At 43.6% G+C, this 27563-nt stretch overlaps 1 protein-coding gene across 3 annotated transcripts in view; it reads right to left on the reverse strand.

Annotated features, from left to right (window-relative positions):
- The window catches only part of CDKAL1 (CDKAL1 threonylcarbamoyladenosine tRNA methylthiotransferase), a 338705-nt gene that overhangs the window by 271548 nt on the left and 39594 nt on the right, over positions 1-27563 (reverse strand). For all 3 annotated transcript variants that reach the window (XM_077353032.1, XM_077353031.1, XM_077353034.1), the window contains exon 4: positions 4169-4253. In XM_077353032.1, coding sequence (XP_077209147.1) covers positions 4169-4253 — 85 coding nt within the window. The remainder of the gene's footprint in view (positions 1-4168; positions 4254-27563) is intronic.

Below are 27563 nucleotides of genomic sequence, written 5' to 3' on the forward strand. Positions count from 1 at the left end.
TGGATACTGAATTATTAACCAGTGGTGTTAATTACACTTCAAATCCAAGCCACCCCAGCTATACATGTTCCAAGTACAGGGGATACTAGCTCACAGTCTCCTTTAATATGATCAAAACAGGAATATGATGTGTGGTCTATCTCATCAGAAGAGCAAGAGCTAAGTGTAATCTTCCAAAAGAGAGCTAAGTGTAATCTTCCAAAAGTTGGCTTCTATGTTGTGACTGGTAGTTAGAATCATAGAATCATAGAGTTGGAAGGAGCATACAGGCCATCTAGTCCAACCCCCTGCTCAACGCAGGATCAGCCCTAAGCATCCTAAAGCAGTGGTCCCCAACCTGCGGGCCACGGCCCGATGCCGGGCCGCGAAGGCCATGGCGCCGGGCCGCGGCTCCCTCTCCCCGCCCCTCCCCCCCGCAGTAAAAAACTTCCCAGGCCGCAAGCTTGCGGCCCGGGAAGCTTCTTACTGCGGGAAGGCGGGGAGAGGGAATCGGGGCCGGGTCGCGCCCATGCGTGCGCGGCTCGCGGGCACGGCCTGATGAGGTGGCGCGGCCCGCACGGGCCGCGCCCCAATGCCCTGCCGGTCCCCAACCTCAGAAAGGTTGGGGACCACTGTCCTAAAGCATCCAAGAAAAGTGTGTATCCAACCTTTGCTTGAACACTGCCACCACCTCCTTAGGCAGCCTATTCCACTGCTGAACTACTCTGACTGTGAAATTTTTTTTCCTGATATCTAGCCTATATCGTTGTACTTGTAATTTAAACCCATTACTGTGTGTCCTCTCCTCTGCAGCCAACGGAAACAGCATCCTGCCCTCCTCCAAGTGACAACCTTTCAAATACTTAAAGAGGGCTATCATGTCCTCTCTCAACCTCCTTTTCTCCAGGCTGAACATTCCCAAGTCCCTCAACCTATCTTCATAGGGCTTGGTCCCTTGGCCCCAGATCATCTTCGTCGCTCTCCTCTGTACCCTTTCAATTTTATCTACGTCCTTCTTGAAGTGAGGCCTCCAGAACTGCACACAGTCCTTCAGCTGTGGTCTCACCAGTGCCGTATACAATGGGACTATGACATCTTGTGATTTTGATGTGATGCCCCTGTTGATACAGCCCTGTTGATACAGCCAGTTATACTGGCTTTTCCACTAAAATATCTGTGAGGTGGCTTACAACAACAAACACAGGAAAGACAATAAAGTGCTCCAGAAATAATGTCAAAAACTGTCATGACAGTTTTGGATCTTTTTCTGTTCCTGTCACAGGTTCTTGATATCACATGATTCCTGTTATGTGGCTTGGAACTCAGTAGGTGCCTTGTAAGGTGGGCCCCAAGTCTGAAAAGGTTGTGGGTGGCGTCATGCCTCATTGGAAGAGCACATGCTTTGGGCTTCAAAAAAATCCCTATGTTCATTCTTGCCCAGTTCAATGGGTGATGTGGCAGATGGCTACCTGGGACTCTGGAGAGCCACGGCTGGTCCGAGTAGATAACACTGACCTTGCTAGATCAATGGTCATGTGTTCTAGACCACTGCTGCATAATCTGGCCACATTATCAGCAGAACTGGGAGAGGGAAGAATCACTATCCTTGGAATGAGAAATATAGTGGTGTTCCACATACGGTGAAATATAATTTGTATCAATTTGGAATTAAGTTCCCCTTTAAATTAATCTGGATATTAAATTGCACAGGAATATCTGCCCCACTGAAGCCTCATAATAGTTCCCATTTTACCAGAGACAGAGTGCCATCTGTGGTTCTCACATACTCCAGTGACCAGGCCACTGTGCAACTCTGGGGGGCAGAAAAAGCCTCAATTACTGGCCCATTCAGATTCAGTCACATTGGGGAAGGCAGACAGAGTGGCTGAGAAGGACGGAATATTTCCAGTCTTTCATTTTCAGTCGGCACCCTTCGGCTTCAAAGCATGCACCCACTATTGCAAAAAGGGTAAGAACCTGTAACAGCTGCAGCCCAAAGGGGATAAGGGTTTCATGGCAAGGATAACTGGCTGTCCAGCTCAGCACACGAACAGCTGGTGTTTGGGAAGCCGTTTTCTTTCTTGGCAAGAGAAGCGCTAACTCATTGCCAGGCTGCAGGTACTTCTGTCGACAATGGGCACACAATGCATGGGAGAGGAGAAATCTGCAATTCTTCCTCTACTAGCTCCAGCATGCCAGTTCAATCCAGCTCCCCCCTCTCCCTCCCCGCTTTAACAGCCTCATTCTTCCAAGTGGACCAGCTGCCTAACTAGAACGCTAAGTATGGCTTATGCTTGTTTTCAGCAGATACCCATCTGCACGCCACACTAAACAATTGATTGCATAAACTTCCATGTGATTGTCGGGTAACAATCCCGCCTTGACAAAAACTGGCAATGTATTTAAGGTTACACTGTACACACTGTGAAAAATTACACTTCTACCTATTCTATTGATTGATAAGAGATCTTCCTCTACCTGAAGTATTTTGTGTTTCCCTGTAGCTAGGGGGGAAAATCAGCATTAGCAGCAGTTAGCATAGTTAAGTGTGACTCAGATGACGTTACTTTTGGGACAGTTAGAGGTGGCCCTACAGCAATTATGTGATTAATTTAGTTTTGAGCCCGGAACTACGGCTTTTGTTGCTGCAGTTGAAGTGAAAGTCTTTGAAAAAACTCCTAACTCCACATACTGCTCTTGCTGAAAGAATCAGAATGGCAAGAAAGGGAATAAGAATGGGCGCAGCTCGTTCCACTGAGAAAAGGGGCCCCAACAAGGCAAGGGAAGACTGCTAAGCAGTTTATCTCTTCAGGTTTCACAGAAGGCAGCTGATAGCTGAGAGAGAGTTCAGGGGGGGGGGGGTCTGTTGGACAAGAGTGGCTGACTGCTGCTGTCCTGTCTCAGGCCAGATAGGGCAGCTAGTGTCTGAGGTACACCAAGTGTGATCTAGATCCGAATATCATGCAAGGGTGCCCTCCGCTGATCTATTCTGGCAATACTGCTTCTCCTCTCAGGTGTTGTTCATTTGTGGTACTGTGAGCAATCAACGTGCGGATAGCTTATGATGATAGGTTTTGTTTTTAAACTCAATCCATTTCTAATTCACTTAACAAATGATTGTATTTGCATGAAGCTGCCTTAAACTAGGGTTGGTCCATTGAGCCATCTAGCTCAGTACGGTTTTTCTTAAAGGACAGAACCTTTCTAGGGGCCCAAAGTATTTCAATACATTTATTAATAATTGGTCTGAAACCCAAGAAGCATTGCCTTAGTGCAGCCTTTCTCAAACTTTTTACCAAGGAGAATCTCCTGAAACATTCATCAGACTTTGAGAAACCCCAGAAGTAGCGTGATTGCGCAGAACATGGTTGGAAAGTATAGCAGTGTACATGCCACCTGGAGCCCCTTCCCTTCCCACTCCCTCCAGGCCCATCATTGGCCATTTCGGGAGGGAAGGTTGACATGACCATATATGGTCAATTTCACTCAATAAATGTTTACCAGATTTTTAAAATATATTAAAAATTAATTAACTTCCATCCATTTAGGAAACCCTTCCAGGGCCATCACGAAACCCTGGTTGAGAAAGCCTGCCTTGGAGCAACAGGCGCTCCCATCCACAAGGGCCATCCTGTTGCTATTTAACTGCTAAGAAAGCATTATGTGAAATAATTATAAATATGAAGCTGCAGCACGTTGGGCTACCTCAACAAGCTGCCTCAGTAAGGGACCCTCCAGAAAATAAAATGTTAAACCATTCTCAACTTGCTGGAGAAAGACTAGCGTTTTAAGTACCATGTAGGTAAGAAGATGGGGAAGGCACTGGCAAACCACCCTGTATTGAGTCTGCCATGAAAACGCTACAGGGCGTCACCCCAAGGGTCAGACATGACTTGGTGCTTGAACAGGGAATACCTTTACCTTTACCTTTAGGTAAGAAGAAGAGAAATTAGAACTTGTTCTTCAAGAAAGTGGGTTTGAAGGATTTGATACATCACCTTTATAGTCTACAGAATATCATTATTTTCTATCAAACACCATCAGTAAGTCTTCTCTGTTTCCTATGTAAACTCATCCTGATTTGCATGGAGTGGGTTATATTTGGATTACAATGGACATCCATCAAATATACAACTTTACCCCATTTAGAGGTGCAAACTAATTTTTTCACAAAGTGACATCAACTTACTTAATTGAGTTTCTAAAGTGGTCTTCGGCTGGGTTCTTTACGGTGCAGCTGTTCAAGAGCCACAGGTCCGCTTCGGAAGCATTCTCTGGGAAACAGAAAGATACATGAAGCAGTCAGAATTTCATCTGCAGCTCTGATAAAAAGAGTAATTTTTTACACTGGTCAGACCAGACCTGGAATACTGTGTGCAGTTCTGGAGGCCTCACTTCAAGAGGGACGTAGATAAAATTGAAAGGGTACAGAGGAGAGCGACGAGGATGATCTGGGGCCAAGGGACCAAGCCCTATGAAGATAGGTTGAGGGACTTGGGAATGTTCAGCCTGGAGAAAAGGAGGTTGAGAGGGGACATGATAGCCCTCTTTAAGTATTTGAAAGGTTGTCACTTGGAGGAGGGCAGGATGCTGTTTCCGTTGGCTGCAGAGGAGAGGACACGCAGTAATGGGTTTAAACTACAAGTACAATGATATAGGCTAGATATCAGGGAAAAAATTTCACAGTCAGAGTAGTTTAGCAGTGGAATAGGTTGCCTAAGGAGGTGGTGAGCTCCCCCTCACTGGCAGTCTTCAAGCAAAGGTTGGATACATACTTTTCTTGGATGCTTTAGGATGCTTTGGGCTGATCCTGCATTGAGCAGGGGGTTGGACTAGATGGCCTGTATGGCCCCTTCCAGCTCTATGATTCTAGGATTCTAATTAATTAGTGCAGCAGTCCGAAAAAAAAATATGCCCATGTGTGTGTTTTGCCATCAAGTCATCATAGGGTTTTCAAGGCAAGAGACATGGTTGGTCATTGCCTGACTCTGCATCAGGACCGTGGCATTCTTTAGTGGTCTCCCATCCACACACTAGCCAGGCCCAACCCTGCTTAGCTTCCAAGATCTGACAAGATGACTAGCCTGGCCTATCTGGGTCAGGGCTAATATGTAACCATGCTTAATTGATTGTTTACACCATTTTAAAATAATGAGATTTAAACATAGGAAGACTGTCATACAAGTTACCCAAGGATGTACCATCCAACTAGGAAGAGGAGGAGGAAGAGGAGGAACTGCTTTTCTCTGCCAGAAGGAGTCTCAAAGTGGCTTACAATCCCCTTCCCACAACAGACACCCTGTGAGGTGGGTGAGGCTGAGACAGCCCTAATATCACTGCTCGGCCAGAACAGCTTTGTCAGTGCTGAGGCCAGCCTAAGGTCACCCAGCTGGCTGTGTGCGGAGGAGTGGGGAATCAAACCTGGCTCACCAGATTAGAAGCCGTCGCTCTACAGCTATACCAAGTTGACTCTTAAATGAATCTGAACCAGTGACAACAAAACAATGTCCAAATCAAAGTCTCAAACCATACAAAGGTCAGTCATAATGCTCGGGGCTAGGACTGGGGTTTGAATCCTCACTTGGTCAATGGAAGCTCACAGGATGACCTTGGTCCAACTATGCACTGTTATCTTAACCTACCCCACAGGGCTGCAGGGATGATAAAATGGAAGAGGAGAACAGTGTCATCCATTTTGGGTCGCCATTGGGAAGGAAGTTGGGGTACAAATGAAGCAAATTAAATAAATGAACTCTGCACATCGCACCCCAGAGAAAGTAATTCTGTTATTTTCCATTTGACAAGTAATTTTATAACAAGAGATAAATTCGCTTTTATTCTGCTGGTTTTTGTTGGCAGTTTAAATATGCACCTGCTGCTTCAGGAATAAATCACTTTATTGAGAAGAGAAATAACTCCGCAAAGAAAGAGGAGAGAGTATCTTACCTACCGGACTAATTGTTGTTTTTCACCTGAAGGCAAATAGGGAGGAAATGAGCTCAAAGGAGCAGGAAGCCTCCAATTGAGCCAATCAGGACACTGGAGATTATTTGAAAAATAACAGGAAATTCCTGATCTAAATATGTGAATTATAATCTCCTCTGATGCCCTCTGTAGGGAGCATATTCTGTGGAATCATGCACACTACAGACCTTTCATAACCCAGATGTTTAAAATAGTAATGTTTTGATTGTGACTTGTAAACCTCCTTGAGCCACAAGGAAAGGGGGAATATAAATATTTTAATAAATAAATTGATTTTACCAGGGTTGAATTTCAGGCTTCACCCCCTCAATGATTAAACAAGGTTCGAGAAACTATGCAAAACTAAATTATCCCAGGAGGGGGTTTTATTTTGTTTTTCAAAAGTAATAGGAATTTATTATAATGGAATGGTTCATGAGGGTGATTTAAGGGACTGTGTGTAACAGTTGTTGCAGTAATTCTGTTGGCAAGATGTAACTTGCTCCCAACAGCCAACTACACAGGAAGACTTAAAGGTATTCCCTGGATTGAAGGAAATTGTTCTTGTGCATCTAGAGCCATAGAAACCGTCTCTCATGTGCTGTTTACACTGTCCTTTGTTTATTAAAGCTATAGGTGTGATATACTGGAATCTCTTGTCAACGCTGACATTTGGTGTGCAAGTAATTATATTATTCTGAAACTGTTGATTTCAAATGATGTCAGCTGGCTGGAAGCTGTTCCTCAATTTCTTGCACATGTTTTAAAATTGTCTTAGTATTTATTCCTTTACTGATTTGCTCTGTTTTCATTTTATCCATAATCCCACCACCATTCAGTTGAAGGGAACTTCTTCCTGCCCTCCTCTGAGTGACAACCTTTCAAATACTTAAAGAGAGCAATCATGACCCCTCTCACCTCCTCTTCTTCAGGCTGAACATTCCCCTCAGCTTTTCCTCCTCTCATAGGATCTGATCCTCTGAAACATTTTGGGAATTCAAAAAAGCAGGTAGAAATTTGTAAAACAGAAGGCTGGCAGGTTAAATGCTAGAATGCTTTGTACTGTGGGAAAGTTAAATACACAAGATTGTGTTTCAACAGTTTTTGAGGTCCCATATTAACAATATTCTAAACGAGTCTATTTAAATCAACTCTCAAGTTTTTGGTTAAAGATTAGGATCAGCAAGCCATTTAATGGTTTTTTAAAAAACCCTGGACAACCAATGCCCCAATGTAAGCACATTTGCTACCCCAAACAGATGCCAACATCTGAAAGTTCAGAGGTCACTGGATCTGTGTCATCACGTATGCTGGTAACAAAAAATCCATCAACAATACTAAACCACCACAGTTTAGCTTACAAAGATAATTCAAAGCAGTGTGGATGTCTTTTCCAAGAAAGAAATAATGCACTTAAACCCAGAACACATCATCACACTTTTATGAAATGCTGACAAGTCTAAAGAAATTCAAAAGGTCATGGAAACTTCTGAACCACCCAAACACAGCGAGAGGTTCTCTGAGGCAAAAACTACCGGTATTAAGCAACTGGAGAAGCGAAAACTTGGTTAAAAAAAAATAAAACTGAATCATCAATACAGATATCCACAGAAAGGACCAAAATATTTACACTTTGGCACTCTAGTTAACATCTTTGTTTGCAATCTCTGTTCCCCCAACCTCCACCCCGAAAGCATTTCTGTTTATTTCACTGCTTCTTTAGATACCAGCCTGTGTATCCTCAAATAGCACAGCCTTAGCTTATGGTCTGGGTGAAAGAAAGACAGATAATTGTTGAACTTGGTTGAGGTTAAGGCAAAACAGACAGTACAAAATGTATTTTGAAGATCTGAAACTTAGCAGAACAGCATACCAAAGCCCTTCACAGAAGTAAGGCACATAATCTGCCTTCATGTTTCGTGTCTTTATTCTGCCATCCAATTGAGCTGCCCTCTCAAAGTCAGATGACAGTAAGACAGGCAGAAACATAGACATGAGAATGAAGGATGTTGCCTGCAGGAGTCATGGCATTGTACTACTTTCTAACATGGCCAAAAGTAATATATTCGTAAAACCTCTATTTCTATCATTTTCTTAATTTTTTCAGTTTTTAAATTTTTTAAAATTAAAACTCCTTCCTTTCCCCACATGTAACTTGAAGTCAGTTTCTCTTTAGAATATTTCCCCCTCTCCGCCCTTATATTTCTAAATTTTGCTTTTTTTGTCTCCTAGCATTCTTCCATCCAACTACTACCTCTAAACATCTGGATTAGGTTCCAAGCTTAAGAACATATTCTTACATTACCAGATTCTATTCCAATCTAGAAAACCAAGAGACAGATGTTACTCTCTCAGCTAGCACCACCCACCTGCAGGGAGGAATAACTGCATCGAGACCAGAAAGGTGAAAGGCCTTTCCTCACTGGATGTCTTAGAAAGGCACTGTGTGTCAATTTGGGATGCCAGCCTCCAGGTGGGACCTGGGATCCTCTGGAATTATAGCCCATTTCCCTCTAGAAAGTGGGTGCTTTGGAGGGTGGACTCCATGGCGTACCCCACTGAGGGCCCGATTCTTCACCCCCAAACAGCTAGGAGTTCTCCAACCTTGATACGGCAACCCTACAAGTCCCTATCATCGCTTGCCAGGAATCATAGAATCATAGAGTTGGAAGGGCCCATACAGGCCATCTAGTCCAACCCCCTGCTCAACGCAGGATCAGCCCAAAGCATCCTAAAGCATCCAAGAAAAGTGTGCATCCAACCTTTGCTTGAAGACTGCCAGTGAGGGGGCGCTCACCACCTCCTTAGGCAGCCTATTCCACTGCTGAACTACTCTGACTGTGAAATTTTTTCCCCTGATATCTAGCCTATATCGTTGTACTTGTAGTTTAAACCCATTACTGCGCGTCCTTTTCTCGGCTGCCAATGGGAACAGCATCCTGCCCTCCTCCAAGTGACAACCTTTCAAATACTTAAAATACTCAAATACTCTCAACCTCCTTTTCGGGGGGACTTGGCAAACCTAGTTTAGATTCCCAGCCTTTTAGCAAAGTGTATAGTAAAGACACTGGGATAAGGGCACTGAGAAATATGGAAATGGGTTTTTTTAAACCATGTCTTGCATTGCTTGTGAATGAAGTCAGTAGAAAGACAACAGTTGATAAAGAACACCACAGCTCAACTGTGCTAGGCAAAGTATGCATATGACAGATGCACTTTGCAGCCACCCCATTAGTACTTGACAAGACACTGGGTTCAAATTAATTGCCACAAATTTTGTTAAGACTTTTAAAGGTACTTCTGGACTCCTGTTCTCTTTCTGCGATGCATTATGCTGACGTTCTTGAGGCAGGAATGAAAAAGCAAAAGGCTACAAACACCTGCATTATTAAAGAAAAATAATGGGACTCACAATGAGCTTCTGCCCTGTCAAACACACACAACTAGCTCTAGTGAACACTGTGCATGCTCTCTTTCCTCACATCAACAGGGATTATCCTAGTAGCAAAGGCCATTTGAGGCAGCAGGGCCCTGGATTTGTGGGGGGTCTTTATTCTTAAAGAACACACGTCAAATATACATACCTTGATATATGTTCTTTAATAATTCGCTTTTTGATGTAAGATTTTTTGATATAAAATGTATATATTTGTTTCCATATTTAGGTAGTGTGCTGAAGACCTTGTTAGTATCCTTGAAAAAACCAATTAAGAAATAAGGTGGAAAACTATTTTAGTTATATAAAATTTATTTATATATAAGGTCTGCATATATTATTTATATATAAGGTCTACTTTGATTTTGTTACAGTTCACTGATGAAGTAAAATACGAAAATTAGGTTTTATACCTAGGAACTCGTTCTATTGTTTGAATAAAGTTTTTGCCATCACCAGCTTGAAAATTTCTTTCTTGACTACTCATCTTCGGCTGATGGGTGGTCTCTGCTTCTACTAAGTTCATAGAATCTGTCAGATGGCTAGCCTCTGCTTAAAAACTTCCAAAGGAGAGCCCACCACCTCCTGAGGAAGCCTGTTCCACTGAAGAACTGCTTGAACTGTCAGGAGTTTCCTCTGAATCTTTAGCCGAAAGTTCTTATAGGATGACTATTCCTATAATGGTGTTAAAAGAAGACCAAGAACTAGAGTTACAGAGAAAAACAAAAAATCAAGTGATCCTCCCTACAAATGAAAACCTTGAAAAGTCATAGACAAGCACTCTGCAATAAAAAAAGAAAATTCCAGTGAGAATTGCAGGTTCCTCAAAAGGAGTATGAGACAACTCATATCTCCCTCAATGCATAATGTGAATATTAAAAAGAAAAATTTCCTCCAGTGCTTAGGCCGTCAGAACTAGCATACGAAGCATTTTATGCTACACTACAAAAATAGAATTCTTATTTTACAAACTTAGAATTTCCCCCAACACAGCTATTTTCGTACCTCTACGCACAGGCTGACTGGCAGGTTTTAAAGTCTCACTCATTTCCATATGTTTTCACAAGAGCCAAGGTCAGTTTATAAACTGAAACATACTCTGTTTCCATATCCATTTCCCAACCTACATTTCTGTAAATTCTGTCTGTATTATGTTGCACCCAGAGGCAATATATTGATTTCAAATGCTTTGCTTCCACATATTTCCCCCGACATCTAATCCCACAAGGAGTCTGGATTTAAACTACATCTATCACTTTTAACAGAGAAATAGAGAGAGTTAAAATATAGAGAACTTATCTGAGCCAGAGATGTCCAAACACTTATTAAATTGTAGCTGCCAGCTAGTTATCGACTTCCACAGAATTACCTTCATACTTTACCCTTCGTTACTGTATCCGTCTTCTGAAAATTCAGAGATACAGAGCTGAAGGTCTCATACCCAGTAGCCACATAAAAGCCTCCCAGTGCTTTAAAAGTTATCTCCCAGCCTAGTGTATTAAGGGAACAGAATTACTTGAGAAAATTCCAAAATGAGTTCACCAGAAAGGATTTCCCCATGGGTTCTAAAAGCTTTCTAATACCCCCAAACCCCCACACACCCCTTCAATAGTTCTGCCTCCATTATCAACCACTATAGCTGAATATGGGAGAGAAGATGTCCAAAATTAAGCATGTTCTAGCACAGACCACAAATTAAGAAGGGCAAATATTTTAGAGATATCCTGGAGGTGGCAAGCAGGCTTTGGGGTCAGCACTGGTTTTCTATTTTCCACTTTTTCCTGCTGCCCTTTGAGTGCACTTCCTTCTTGGATGCATGCAGCAAATTTTGCTGCCTTACGCAAATCAAGATGGGTTGACTCTTAAGGCCTCCAAGAAAAGTCCCAGGGTTGTCATTCGTTGCCAGGACCACCATGCAAGTCATAGGATGGCTCCATTAGAGGTGGGCCTAAATCACAGATTCCCAACCAGGGTTCTGGGGGACGCTGGGGTTACGCAAGAACTCTCCAGAGGTTATGCAGCCTTTCCCAGAGTCTGGAGGGCCGCTGACATCACTAGACTTCCCCTGTTGCTCTATGGGCCTAGTATCTTTCTCTACAATGGAAACGGTAAAGGATTGATTGGCTGGTTCCTGCATCTTATTTCTGCACTCACTTTTCTGAAGAGGCACATCACCACTTTTAGGGTTTCTCAAAGCCTGAAAAGTATTTCAGAAGTTCCTCCACATTCAGAAGGCCCTAAACCCTCACAGCACAAGACAACACCAGCGTGTTCTCCCACCACCCAGGGAGCCAAGAGTGGGCCAGGGCCTTTTCCCAGGGCCATTTCTGCCTCCCAATCTGTCCCATAGGCAAAGTACCAAGAGTGGAACACCTGAGATGTTTGTCAAATCTCTTTGTATAACGCAGAGGGAGGAACCAAACAAGAGTTTTATGATACTTTTAGAAGTTTTTATTTCCATGGCCTAAGAAGTTTGAAACGTTTCAATTTTCACTCCACTTTCTCTTTATTTCCACAGGGCTATGACTGGTAATACTTCAGTTTTCAATCCCTCTGCCTACCGAAGGAAAAGACAGGAAACTTGTCCTGATACAAAACTGAGGAATTCTTCTCTCACTATAACTGTTACTATTCTAAGTTTTAGTTCAACACAGGGGAGGAGCTAGAATCAAAAAGTCGCCAGTACTTTCACACTGGATTCTTTCTTTGAAATTTTTGCTAAGAGCTGTGACTCTCATGGCAGGTACAGTACCCCTGTTCACATTACAGGACTGCCTACTGTCTCCCCCCACCCACCCCCCGCAGTCCTCATCGAGCCTACTTGTTAGTATTTATGCTCCTTGGAGAATGTTCCTTTCATGCAGTGCTATTGGGTGGTTCTGTTTTTCTGCCTAAAACCGTGAGCTTTGGAAAGGAAAGGAATTCTGGATTTGCATGGGGAGGGCGGCTGGGGGGGGGGGGGAGAGAAAGATAAAGACTGACAGAAGGCTGGCTCTTTAGCCCATAGCCCCTCGCCCTGCTTCCTCTCCTGCTAAATTCCCTGATAGCAAGAAAGAAGGCAAAGAACCAGTTGGGGGGGGGGTATTTTTCTGTATAAAACTGGTGAGCTTTGTGAAGAGGGCCAAGGTTTGTGTGGGATGGTGGCTGGGAGGGGAGGGAGGAGACAAACACAAGGCTGGCTCTTAACAGCCCATAGCCTATTCCCCTGCTTCCTCTTATGCTGTATGTTCCATAGTATGGGAAAAGGCAGAAAGCCAGTTGTTGGGGGGAGGGTGGGTTCTACCTAAAACTGGTGAGTTTGCAAAGGAAAGGGAGCCAGGGCTTGTGTGAGGAGGGTGCTTGCGTGGGGGGGGGGGAAAGAGAGGAGGCTGGCTATTAATATCCCATAGTCCCTCCCCCTGTTCCATCTCCTTCTGCATTCCCAATAGCAAGGAAGAAAGGAGGGAGTCCAACCTGGAGGCTGGCATCCATGAACCTGTGTGGGGCACAATGCCACAGAGTCCACCCTCCAATGCAGCCATCTTATCCAGGGGAACAGATCTCTGTCATCTGGAGATGAGCAGTAATTCCAGGGGATCTCCAAGTTCTAGCATCCCTAGCCGAAAGCTAGTACACCTGGATCCAGTGCAAGGACTGTGCACAGCCTGCATAAGGATTCCTTTCTTCCAGGTTTCCTTTTGCCCTGGAAGCCATTTCTGACCCTGAGAAAATATATTCTCATGTCCTAGGATTGCCACCCTCCTGGTATTGCCTGGGGATCTCTCCAGAACACATCCAAATCATACAGATAATTTTCCCTGAAGATCTGCTTTGCATGGTAAACTTTATGACAGCTGAGATGAATACTTCCTTGTTTTGCTCAGGAAAGGTTTGCTATTTAGCATATTGCATACACAAAAATGAAACTAACTTCTTATTTAACAATCATTTTATTTTGTCAGTGAAGTGATGCCATGTACACTGGTGCTTTCCCATTACAAGAATTGGGGTTCCCAGGCCTCTTCCAGTGTCCTGCCTACCCCACTCCAGCCTACACTTAACTTTCACACATTGTTAGAGATGCCAGCCTCGGGGGGTGGGGGCTGGCAACCTCAAAGTACAAACTGATCTCCTATGCTTCATGAACAGAACAATATGTGCACTCTGGGCTGGCTGTTTGCAGTGTAACCTTGGAGAAGCCAGCCCTGCTCCTGACTGGGAATATTCACCAGATGGGCTCCCAGCTAACCATGAGAACATGAGAGAGGGCATGATGGATCAGCCCAGCCCTCTGTGTCACACAGTTACCAAATCCCAGGGATCATCAAGAGGTCCACCAGCAGGGCCAGAACTCCAGAAGCTCTCCCACTGCTGCCCCCCAAGTACCAAGAATAAGACCATCATTGCCCCAGTGATAAGAACAAAAAAGGTGCCATGTTGGATCAGGCCAGTGGCCCATCTAGTCCACCAGTCTCACAGTGGCCAAATCTCAAAGGCCATCAAGGGTCCTTGCGCCACATAGGGAAGGCCATGTGAATTACAAATCCCAAGAGTCCCTGTTCTAGAAACCAACCAATGGAAAAGTGCTTCTGGAGTTCTGGCCCTGCTGTTGGGCCTCCTGCTGGTCCCTGGATTTTGGACAGCCCCCCCCCCCCCCCCCCGGGCTGGCAATGTGTGAAAGTCAAATATGTCAATTCTGGTGACAAAGGAAGAGGCCTGGTAACCCCACTTCCTGCGATGTGGGAGTGCTCGGTTGATCTCACATACAGTGGGAAGTGTCTGGGCGATGTCACTTCTGGTGGCACATGACTTCCGGGAGCATGGCCAGCTGGTATAATTCTGGGGGTCCTCAAAGCTGGAAGAATACTTCAGGGGGTCCTCCGTGGTCAAAAAGTTGAAAAACACTGCCCTGAAGGATAAGCAGGTGAAAACCGAAAGACAGTACAACTGATATTAGGTCCTGCAATAGCACTGTCTGGTATATGGGGCAGGATATGGGGACAAAGCTGGCATCTTGGCTTGTTGCTGAATTAAACCCCTCTGATTGTTTCTGTTAGGTGGTTTATAGTTGCTGGTAAGAACTTGTTTTAGGTACGCCAGCTTTTGTAAACAAAAAAAGGCTGGAGGATAGGTTCAGTTTAATGATGATGGATTGGTTTAGTTGGAGCTGGAGGCTGGAGATGCAACCATTGGTGTTCAATTATCTTTTGTGGCCTTGTATTGTAGTAGTCTATAACAAACCTGGCTTTATCACTCTATTTTTTATTTTACTGAGTGAATACTGTACGAACGTCCATTATAGCAAGTCAGTTTGGTATAGTGGTTAAGAGCAGAGACCTCTAATCTGGAAAATTGGGTTTGATTCCTCACTCCTCCACATGCAGCCAGCTGGGTAACTTTGAGTCAGGCACCGTTCTCTCAGAACTCTCTCAGCCCCACCCAACTCACAGGGTATCTGTTGAGGGGAGAGGAAGAGTAGGCAATTGTAAGCCACTTTGGGACTCCTTCAGATAGCAAAAAGTGGTGTACAAAAATAAGCTTCTTCTTAGGGTATGAGTGTTGTTATGCTCAGGATTGTAGGCCTTTACAAATTCTCAACTGTTTGCTGTATAAGATGTTAGTAAGATGCTCCAGTAATGTTCTAAAGAACATATCATACAGTCTCAGCATATCTTATGTGGCAAATGGCCTGTAGTAAATTCTTCACTCTAAGTGCCTTTGGACATAATATCTAATTTGCATTTGAACAGATAAGTATCTTTGCATCTATTCAAGTCTTTTATATGAGTTTGATGGATGAATGGTTTAAAAGGCGTTATTGTCTTCCATGTTAATAATTCTAGAGAGGGTCCTATTTTACCATGGACATTAACGTTTTCAAAAGTCATTTGGCCTTTCCTAAGTACTCTTAGTGGGAAAACAAATAAGAAATGGAGGGTGAGTGTGGAAATATGGAAGGGTTATCACTCCCACCCTGTGTAAACACATATTTGTCTTAGAACTTAGGCTAGTAGACAAAAAGATAAGACCAGCTGCTAATTATATTTCTTCTTGTTGTTCATGAACAATTTTATTTGCTGGTTCTCAGATAAGAGAATTTGGTACAGAGGAGTAAAAAAGAAAATGCAACAGTTATACATTGACTCAATGATTTGGCATTGAAAGGAGCTCACTGGAAGAGTACCTGTTTTGCATGCAGAAGGTCTCAGGTTCAATCCCTGGCATCGCCAGTTACAGGATCTCAAAGAGACCTTTCTTTCTGACTCAGCAAGGGAATCCCTAACAGTGTCAAAGAGCCAGGGACAATTTTGCATTTTATAAAACTCAGAGAGATAAGACATCACATGCTGTATTAAACTATAATACTGATCATGAAACAACAGGAATAAGATAAGAAATCCCCCAGTTCTAGGTTTTAAGACTCTTGGATAATCTGTCACATAAAATAGTCCTCTTATTTTTCTAAATTGAATTAAAAATAACATTATTGGGCTGCTTTGAACTTATTGCTAAAACCAAAAATATCGTGATTGGGTTACACTGAAGGGGGGCGAGACTGATGAACTCCAGATAAAAGTAGCAAGAAAAAGAAAGGATGGAGGCATTAAATACAAATAGTAATCCATAGTGACACAGAGAGCGCAAAGGAAATAATATGCCTTTTGCTTTGATAATTTACAATTTTACTAAAAACCAGCAAACAGACAACCTTGCAAGCACTTTTTAAAGTTTCTTTGCACCATGATGGCTACAACTTTGCTTATAAAGGAGATACCTACCATCCTTGGGAGTGTAAGGGATACTGATACTTCCAAATTATAAGGCATGAACACTATGAACACTCTCTGCAGCAACTCTACTGAGAAGCCTCGACTTGTTTTATTCATTCATTTAGTGGAGTAACATACTAGGTCTGGTGTATTAATGTCTCACAGCCTTATTGTATTCCGTTGACGGACAAGAAGAAATAGAACCTCATGCCCACACTGTCAGGTCTCACTACTGAGAAGTTTAAAATAAGCTTGATTACTAAAGATACTAAATAAGCCTGCTCCCAGGAACAAGACTTGGGTTGCTGCTATTGTCTAATCCATTTAGTACCTTGCTTGGGGGAAATGTACTCCTTATATCTGCTAGGTGCCCTAACTGATTGGCTTGAACAGTGGAATGAAATTATAGTATGGGTCCCTAGTGTTAACTACTAAAACAAAATCTTGGGCCATAATCATTTCAGAATCACAGATGCTGTAGAAACTAGACATCCTAGCCCTCCTTAGGTATGGCCTAAAGCAGTGTTCCCCAATCCCCGGGCCGTGGACCAGAAGGTGCGGGCGTGGGCGCGCCAGGAGGTGCGCCTCCCTCCCCCCTCCCCCCTGCAGCACACTGCTTTGGCAGCCAATTGCTCCTGGCGCAGCAAGCGCTGCGCTGCGGGGGGAGAAGTGGGCACGCCAGCGGATGCAAACGCATAGGCATGAAGCTGCCGCGTCTGTGCATTTGCGTCCACTGGTGCGGTGGCGCCCATGCCTCCCTTCCCCCCCGTGGCATAGCGTTCACTGTGCTGCAAGCGCTGCGCTGCAGGGGGGGAGGCACTGGTGTGAATGTGCTGGCGGACGCAAATGCACAGGCGTGGCAGCTCCACGTCTGCGCATTTGCGCCCACCTTCTCCCCCCTGGTCCCCGGGTCTCCCCCCCAAGGTTCCCAGCCCAAAAATGGTTGGGGACCACTGACATAAAGGACCTTTTGATGCACTCTGAAAGAAAGCTAGCCCAGTTCTTAGTAACCAGCTTCCTTAAAAAAAAAAAGAAGAAGAAGACTCTCTAGCCTGTCAATGGAAGAAGAAGATTCTCTAGCCTGTCAATGATGTTAATCTGTTCCACTTTTGGCAAGACACAAAACGGCTGCATTAGGTTGGAATCTGCCCTATCCAGAGACTCATAATTTAATGAAGAGTTTTTGGGGGTCACAAGCTGTTCCTTATTATTAATGCCTGAATTCCTAGTTGTTGGAATCAAGCTTGGACATTAATTTTTTTCTTTTTTAACTGGGGAAAGATCAATTAAAAGTTGTGTATAATCTCTAGTTGGTTTTTTTAAATTATTGGGTTGGAACAGGTGTGGAATTCTGCAACACTATATTCACCTTGTTACAGACATTTTGTGGGACAAGCAAGACAATTAAGCATTTGCAGGATACACACGTCAAGACAGACTTTTTACCCATCTGGACTAATTATTTCATGCAATTAGAAATGCCATTCTAGTTGAACTAACTGAAAAAGGTCATTTAGCAATCTGCACACAAAAATGTTCAAAAGCTAATTTACAAACTATTTCAAATTATTAATACATCTATTAATCAAAATTTAAATGACCATTCTATGTAACTTTGTTATCATAGTGCCACACCAATGTATAATTCCAGTCACTTTTTTCTTTAATTTGTTTCACCGTTGACTACAAAAATTGTGATCTACAATTCTCAGACTCCTCCCATTCCAGCTGCATAATTACTTACAAGAGCAGGGGGGAGGAAATGCATCAATGGTCATTAAGTTAAGAAATTCCTTTTCTGAAATTAAAGAATGAAAGCTGTATACTTAAAACTTCTGGACTTTAGATATTTTGAATCTTGCGTCCCAGTGTGGCTGGGTCGTAACAGTTTGCTATACTGGCCACCCAAGAGACACAATCCACTGCGCCGCATGGATACAACAGGGGAGGATAACACTCCTGAGTTAGAGCAGCTGAAAAGACTTGGAGGTAGGGATGTCAGTCCCCAGGAGGGACCTGGGGATCTCCCAGTTTTACAGTTCATCTCCAGGAGACAGAAATCAATTGCCCTGGAGAAAATAGCTGCTTTGGAGGGTGGATTCCATAGCATTATACTCCATTGAGGTCCTGCCCCCCTAAATCCTGCTCACTCCTGGCTCCACCCCCAAAGTCTCCAGGTATTTACCAATCCAAAGCAGGGAACCCTACTAGGTGATCAAAGATTACAGCGTGGGTAAAACAGGCACCAGTCACCTACATGAATGCTAATATTCAATAGTATACTACAGAGGCCAGATTACAACAGAAACGGCAGCATATTAGAATTCACCCGCCCTACAAGCATTGTAAAGGAAGCTGCTGTAGATATGCTTACGTTGATCACTCACTCTTTTGTATGCCATCACAACATATACATATTCTGAGAGTGATTCCTTGACTGGAAGTTAGCCACCTAACTTAATAGGACAGCCACGTAAGGACACGAGATTTGAAATGCAGGAAATCCTCAGCCTTTTAGCCTGTTCTGAAGGACAATGCTCATCCCAGTCTACACACACTTTGTTTCCATTAGAAGAGAATTCTCAAGCAAGTAATGGGGGGTTCTATTGTCCATGTCTTTTCCTAAGCAAAAGGGCCAGGTGTGGACATCTGCTCACAGAAGTAAATTTTCCAGTTTTAACCTGGGAACCTACAGACCACCACTAGAGTGAGCAGATCCATCCTCCATTCAGTACAAGCTATCCTGGGATCTAGCCCATATTCACCACTATTCTGCTATGAAGGAAAATATTATAGGATGGGGGTAAAGGTAAAGGTATCCCCTGTGCAAGCACTGGGGCATGTCTGACCCTTGGGGTGATGCCCTCTAGCGTTTTCTTGATAGACTCAATACGGGGTGGTTTGCCAGTACCTTCCCCAGTCATTACTGTTTACCCCCCAGCAAGCTGGGTACTCATTTTACCGACCACGGAAGGATGGAAGGTTGAGGATGGAAGGCTGAGTCAACCTTGAGCCGGCTGCTGGGATCGAACTCCTAGCTTCATGGGCAGAGCTTTCAGATGGGGGTAGTCCTGTTTTATTCTTTTTGATCTCTGGTGGTTTTGCCCTTTTTAACAGCAGTGTCTCTTTAAGACCAGAAGATCCTCTTTAATTTATGTTCATAACTTTTCTGTATGTCAGAAAAGCCTATTCAATCAGAAGCCAAAATAATGATTTCCCTCCATTTACTTATATTTGTCAGAAGCAAAATTGCTAGCATATGAGGCTAGGAAGACACAAACAAGTTATGAGGAAAGTTGCTGTATCAGCAAAAAATACGAAGCCAGATTTTTCCAGTCCTCACAGATCTGAGCACACAACACTCCATGCACTGCTTGAGCGCATGAAGGAAGAGCTTATATGCAAGCAGATATAGAGAAAACAAAAACTACTAGTAGATTATTACTTTGGCAGCCAAAAGTACAGCCCCTGAATACGAAGACTATATCTCTCTGACTTCAAAAAGCAACAAAGGGCCATCACAGCCTGATTGGAATTTTGCTGGGGTATCTGGCAACTTACTGCTACAAGACTGAGTTATGTAGGCCACAAGTTGGACCTGCTACAGGATTCCTTTTTAGCAACACACTCTTGGCTGCTGCTGTAAACATTAGTTGACAAGACTTAAGTAACAGTAAGTAATAATGGGAGTGAAAGAAACACAAACAGGAGCAAAATTTCTCCATAAATGCAGGGCAGGGGGAGATAAACAAGAAAGTATGCATGACCTGTATTTTTCCCCCCTGCTCCTGCCATCAAAAATAAACTCAAGATAATGTCCTTTTGAGATTGCAGATGCTGCATTTGGAAACTCGCCATTCTCCAAGCTGGTGTTTTGTTTTGGGGGTTTTTGTAAGAGAAAGGTCATGCCGTCAAAACGGCTAAAGACTTGTATTCTTTTTGAACCTTAAGAGTGTTGTTACAATACAAGTCATTTTCATCTTTGTTCTGTATGGACTGACAAGTTTCCAATTGTGCAGTCAAACAGCTTTTGCTTTTTTAATGCTGGGCCAGATTCAGCTCTTTTCATCAAGCAAGCACGCAAGCAAATAATATGCAAATCTCTTAACTGCAAACACTGTGCGGGGTTACATTAAGCAGGAGAGGACATGCAAAGTGCATGGAAATTGCCATGAAAGGATTTATCCTGGGAACGGGATTGGTCACACCACCTTTTCATTTCAGGCAAGATAATGTTTTTTCGTATCAAAAGCTGAACTTTTGACAAGGGACAATATCAGGTGGCTGACTCATTATGCAAACTGCATTAAAGAATCCTTGCCGAATGTTTTTTAAATTACTGAACAGGATATTTGTATAAAGTATTGTGTGTTTGCGTAAGTAAGTTTGCATGGGTTGGGCCAAACAGAAAATTATAACGGATAGCTCTTGTCAAACTTAACATTTGCTGCAGGAAAAATACGCCTGATTTGTGAGGAGCAGGTGTACATAGGGACAGGAGGAAGTAGCTGTTGTATTGTCTCTGTTTGGATGCAATTTATGAAGACACTAAGGAAATAAATGTCTAGAGAGATTCCTGTAGTCAAAAGTGCCACATATAGCTATTGTACTTTCCCATGTGTACTTCACAGGGCCTATCAATACTGTTCTATCCTTGACTGAGAAGTTTTTTTCACTTTGATTTTGTCTGGTAGAAGCGAAATCTTTAACATCCCACACAATTGTGTGCATATATATTATAATCATTTGGCGACGATGTGGACAAGCTGGATGTTCTAATGCAGCCCCAGTTTTCACAAAAATCAACGCACCTTTAATGTGCAGATTTTCCACCTCAATTGTGAAGGATGACTAGAATTTTCTGCACAATACAGAAGCAACATGAAACAGACAATATTCTTGCTAGACCCTTAATTGTGTGATACATTAGAACTGGATCCAGGTTTTAGAAGCCCCTGACTAAGATGACCTCTAGTGATGCCCTGTCGTCGTCCCCTCCCCGAGCCACTTGAGTGCATGCATACACATATACACATATACCATCTTGTAAAAAGAACAAGGAATGACAATTTCATACAGTTTTCAGAATCAGAATAACACAGAGCTGGAAGAGACAACAAAGGGCCATCCGGTACAGTTCTCTACTTTCTTTGGAATTTTAAAATCACACATGTTCCTGACAGGTGTTCATCTAATCTCCTAAAAACTTCCAACGAAGAAGACTATCACCATCCAAGGCAGTATATCCCATATACAAACAGCCCATACTGTCAGAAAATGATTTCTAATATTTAAGTGGAATCTCCTTTCCTGTAATTTAAACCCTCCTGGTACCATTTGGGCTCAAAACAAATTGAAAGGTTTTGTGTATATACTGAATGCCATCAAGTCCCTTTCAACTTATGACAACCCTATGATTTAATAACCTCCAAAAGGTCTTGAGGACGGCAAAACAGACATCAGGTTCAGATCATGGCAACTTTGAGGGCCATTCTGCACGACTTAAATGTAGCAGAGGTCTTACCTTTGTTAAACACTACTAATTCAACGTTCCGCATGATGTCGTACACAATTTGCAACACTCCTGCAACACTCCCGCAAAAATCACTTCATTATAGCACTTTTCGGGAAATCCAGAAAAGTGGATTCCCCCTTTAAAAACACACTAGACTCGAGAACAACCTGCAACACATCCGGAAAAGACATGTGCATTCTCAATGTAGCGGTAGAAAGAATGTCCCTCCCTCGCTCTCGCCTCCGAGTTTCTGGAGACTCGATCACCATTTTTTTCCTTAGACCGGCGAAAGTAACGAACGAGCGAGGCTTCTCTGGCTAAAGTCCCTCCACAGAAGTGATTAACAGTAAAACAAAGCTCCCTACTGCAAGTGTGTTTAAAGTTCCCAAGCACAATACAGCCCCCTGTTCGACACTGGCCGTAATTTCGGCTACAAATCACGCCCATCGGGGGGGGGTACTTGAAGAGTGTCTAAACGATTAAGCGCCAGCTCCTATGCCAGCAAAAAAACAAATATTCGTTGCAACTGGTGTGTTTGGGTTTTTAAAAAACAGTTTTTAAAGGGAAAGGGGCTTTTCAGGAGCACGAACACAACAGTTCATTGGCTGTTCTGTTGGATTGACGGCCAGGGGCGGGAAGAAGCGTGGAAAAATATTGCTTCCTTTGTTGCGATTCCAGCGAGACTGGAAACATGTGGGGAATGAATACAACGCTACTGGGATTTCAATATTCCACTAAAAGATATGCAGAATGACGATATTTCACTATTAAATATAGCGTTTCTGCATACTGCAAGCGTTCAGCAAAATTGGTCCTTGTGCGGAATGGCCCAGAGAGAACCACAAATGCTTATTAATTGATATTTGTGGCCACCTAATGGACCCACAGCCACCAACATTTGCAGTTTGGCTCTCACTCAGTGGCTTGGGAACCATATGTATCTCTGACAGCTATGGCTTTTCTGAGCAGTGTTCCCCAACATGGTACCCTCCCCATGCTTCTGGAAAGTAGGCAAGGCCCATGGTTGTCAAATGGTTCTGAACATCAAGTTACCTCTGCTGGAGAACCATAGGCTGGGTAAGCTGCAAGCCTCCATGCACTACAGGCCTTGGGCCAGGAATTCAAGTACCGCACGTGTTCTCTCCAACCTCACCAAACCCCCCAAGGTCTTCCCTGCAGTGTTTGCGCTCTCCTATCAGCTGCCAGGGTAGCTGCCAAGAAAGGAGCAAGAGGGCAGAAACAGAAACAGCACCCACCCAGGAAAAGGGCAAGCTGGCCACAGTGGGGTGGTGACAGTTTTATTCCCTTTTCTCCATGGCTGGCTTGCTGTTCCTCCAGGCACCTTGGAAATCTCCCAACCTGCTAGGTCTGACCCTGAGGGCAAAATAATCAAACAGGGAAAACGAAGGGCATAAAGGTTCAACTATGGTGGAGAGAGATGGTTTTCCCTCTGGAGTGAGCACCACTGTACTAGAGTGGGCAGTCAGACAGCAGGTTTCAAAACACTGTGGCGTTAGCCATGGTGACTCTTCCCTGTGAGCTACTGCTTTTTAAAAATAAATTAATAAATGCTTTCTTCTTAATGTTAATGGCAATAGTTAGAGCACATGTAGACATTACGGTGTGGAGCCCTTTTTAATTTTTGCCCTAGTGGAAGAGATGGTGTTTTGTTTCAGTTTCCAAAGAAAGCTGAGGGTTTTCTCCTTGTGTGTCCACGGGAAAAGACTGTCAGGCTATGAGACCTGGTCCCTTTGCATCTTCCTCGTCCTCCATAAAGGAGTCAGGATGTCTGCTCCTTAGCAAGAGAGGAGCTGCAACACCCCCCCCCCTCCCCGCAGCTGGTACAGAAATTTCTGCTCAGCACTGGGCCCTTTCTAGGTCTCCCCATAGATCCCAGAGTTATCCCTGGTGATATCTCTGAATGTCCCTCTACTTGAATCATCTGCTTTAAGAGTCCAGCATCCCAAAGAGAGGTATGACAATGAAAGGAGAACAATTACACTGGTGTGGCTCTCAGGGCAAAGGCGGTCCTGAAAGCCCAATGGAGCACAGATCAGAGAAAAGAAAAAAAGACACAGACAATGCTAGGAGAGACCCTAGGGAAGGTAGAGTTTTATCCATTACAGGAACTTGTTCCCTGACTCAGTGATGTTACTGTAGAACCAACCCCAACCTGTCACACAAATCAATAAAGCAGCCTTTCTCAACTTTTTTACCATTGAGAACCCCCTGAAACATTCTTAAGGGTTTGAGAAACCCCAGAAGCGGCACAATCATGTATAATATAGTTTGGAAGCATAGCCGTGCACATGCCCACCTAAGACCCCTCCCCTTTCCACCCCCCGTCCAGGCCCATCATTGGCAATTTGGGGAGAGGCAATTTGGGAAACCCTTCCAGGGCTGTCAAGGGATTCACAAAACCCTGGTTGAGGAAATCTGCAACAAAAAAACATTTGAGATCCTAAGCATCAGTCACCTTTTCAGAACGTAAGCACAGCAATATGATGTTCCAGTCCCAAAAGGAGATGTCACGCAAGCTCAGAGATACCCAAATGTCTACATTAGAGCCAAAGCCAAAGGTGCATAAGCTGTGACATATATAGAATCATAGAATCATAGAATCATAGAGTTGGAAGGGGCCATAAAGGCCATCTAGTCCAACCTTCTGCTCAACGCAGGATCAGCCCTAAGCATCCTAAAGCATCCAAGAAAAGTGTGTATCCAACCCTTGCTTGAAGACTGCCAGTGAGGGGGAGCTCATCACCTCCTTAGGCAGCCTATTCCACTGCTGAACTACTCTGACTGTGAAATTTTTTCTTGATATCTAGCCTATATCTGCCCAATAAGCTCAGGGTCTTGCTTGCCAGTCAGCTGGTAGAGGACAACCTGAATCTCTTTTGTCCTGTTTGAGACTCTTTTGATTTTCCTCCCCAAAGTTCAACAAGTATACAACTGCCAAGAGCTATACTGGCATCCCTTTGTGACGCACTGAAGATCACTGATCTATGAATCTTAATATGAAAGTGGTTATGCCATTGATCCCTGCAAAGCATTCTATATCCTCTTGGGCCAACATGACAAAAATTCACATGTGAACCAGTCCTGCCCACCATAAATGCCAATGAAGCAATGCTAGAGGTACTTGTGACATCTACTCTGAAGGGGGCTATAATTGTATGCATGATACCTGATGCAAGCCATCTGCGGGATTCACAAGTAAATGTTCATGCTCAGAAAGCTTAGAAGCTTTGCCCGGAGTCATAACTGAACACAATGGCTGATGCTAGGATACCGAAAATTAATGCATATTTTATAATTAAATTTCAAGCTGAAATCATGAAGAGGAACCCATTCAGGAAATCTTGAGCCATTTTCAACATTAACCGTGGAAACTGTCATCTTAATCTAAGAAAACAGCATCCCTAAGGAAATGACATTCAAGGTCGATGCCTCAATTAGAAGCTCACCTAAGTTAGCAAATGCCTAAAGTTTAAAAAAAGCTTCTTGATTTAAAACCAGTTGAGTATTTTAGTAAACTCAACAGTTTAAAAATATCCAGACAAGATGCACTGTAAGTGAACTCTCCAAAAAAAAACACAGGCTTTTCCAGCAGTGCCTTTCACCCTATGGTGTTTTTAAATAAGAAAGCTTATTTATTATACATTTATGAAAATAGTACTTAATCCTTAGTGCAGAACTGCTAAGGCGGGCTCCCGCTAAGCTGCCTAAGGCATTTTGCCGAGAAGCAGCAAATCCTGTGGCACAATCTACGGCAACATATAAATGATAAAAAATAAGCCGTTTCAAACAAGCCTCACAATGAATTATAGATAACAGAAATACAATTTACACACTGAAGCGCCTCTGTGCCATTTGATAACATTCCAAGCCCACCAGACTACCATAACAGCTAGACTAGCTGACCTCCCCAACATTACTATATAGTCGCTTGTTCTCCGAATGGATAAAATGAAAATGTACCACTGGAGATAACAAAGTTGATGTCATGAAGAATATGCAGCTTATGGAGAGATAGCAATTCTAGTAGTCTTAGGCCTGACTTGTTCATGGTTGAGTCCTGAGATGACCAATCCGAAGATAAGCTTGCTCAGAAGCCTAGCAATTAACACTAGCTGGGGAGTTGGAGAAGCCTGGGCCTCTTCTAGCATTAAAGTCTCCACAAAGGGCAAAGTGGGAGGCTAGGTCAGTGGAAGACTAGACTTTCAAGGGTGGTAGACAAAAGGTCCCAGAAATTCACAATACATTGAGATTTTAGAAGTTTGGAAGGAATCTAGACAATGACAGAAACAGGACGGTTATTCAAGGTATGCCAAATGAAACAAAAGTATTCACCCACTGGTGGAAGACACCAACAGAGGGAGATAGACCAATCTTTTTGGTGAGAGAGTTCTAATTTTTACTGCCAAAACTGAGAAAGCCGTTTCTTAGGTGACCACCAGTCCAGTCTCGGTGGGGGCAACCAAAGCAGGAACTCCAAGGATGACTAGATTGAATGGGGAGGTTCATAAGGCAGTCCTTGAAGTAAGCTGGACCCAGTCCATACAGGACTTAAAAGGTCAACACCCAGCACCCTTAATTGAGCCTGGAAGCAAACTGGAAGCATGTTTAGAAGAGCCAAGAATAGAGTGATTTGGTCTCAAGGACCCACTCCAGTCAACAGTTGGGCTGCAGCATTCTACATGATCTGAAGCTTCGAGATACTCTTCAAGGGCAACCCTGCATTCAGTACATTGCAGGAATCTAACTGAGATGTTACCAAACCATGCACCATAGAGGCAAGACCTTCTCCATCTGGAAGAGCCACAGCTGGCTCACCTGCAAAAAATTGTGAAAAGCACCCCTGGGCCCTGCTGCCACTTATAGAAGGCCTGGGTCTAGGAACACCCTCAAGCTGCAAACCTGCTCTTTCAGGAGCTGCAACCCTATCCAGAACTGTCTCCTGCTCACAGTTTTTCCAGACTCCCTGGGATCTGCTGATAGCTAAAGAGACAGCTATCTGCAACTTGGTGGCACCCCAGCCCAGATCTCCAAACGACCATTTCCAGTGGCTTTATACTGATGTTGAAAACCATAGGAGACAAGATGGAAACTTGAGGAGTCTCACAAGCCAGAGCAGCAGTCTACCAGCATCTATGAAACGTACCATTGAGATAGGACCAGACCTAACCCAGAATAGTGCCCTCCAGTCCCAGTACTGAAAGGCAATCCAGAAGGATACTATGATAGATAGGATCAAATAATGCTGAGAGGCCCAACAGAACTGAGAGGGTCATACTTCCCCATCCATCTCCCAATGCATGTCATCTAGAAGGCAACCAAGGCCGTTTGAGTCTCATCCCCAGGTCTGAAACAAAACTGGAACGAATCCAAACAATCCATTTCATTCAGGAATCCCTGAAGTGGGGTCAGTCATGATTTGTTACAAGTGGACCTAGGGGTAGCCAGAGTCAGGTTTGGCATCCCCAAGTGAATCCATTTACTTTTTTCATACAAATGAATTATTGCCATTCACTTCAATCTGAAAAAATAAAATCACTGTGGGAGATGATGATACAGGGGAGAGTAGAGTTTGTCCCCGGGCCCCCAAAGCCTCAAACATCAATCTAAAACACAAGAAGCGGCCACCACTGCTCAGTCATTCAAATTTCTGCACTAGCCATTGTAACTGGCTGTAGCAAAAACGTGTGGCAAAATTCAATCACTGGCAGTCATCATGTGCATAAATATATAGGTCCAGGCATGCCCAATGCTAACAGACAAGTTTTGTTTGTGTTTCATTAAAAACATACAAATATGCTCTACAATTGTCCAATGGTGGTGCAAAGTACCATCGAGCCACAGTCAACTTCAAGCAATCCTGTTGAGTTTTTTCATGCAAGAGACACCCAGCAGTGGTTTG

The sequence above is a fragment of the Paroedura picta genome, chromosome 9 (genome assembly GCF_049243985.1).
Source record: "Paroedura picta isolate Pp20150507F chromosome 9, Ppicta_v3.0, whole genome shotgun sequence".
NCBI lineage: Eukaryota > Metazoa > Chordata > Lepidosauria > Squamata > Gekkonidae > Paroedura > Paroedura picta.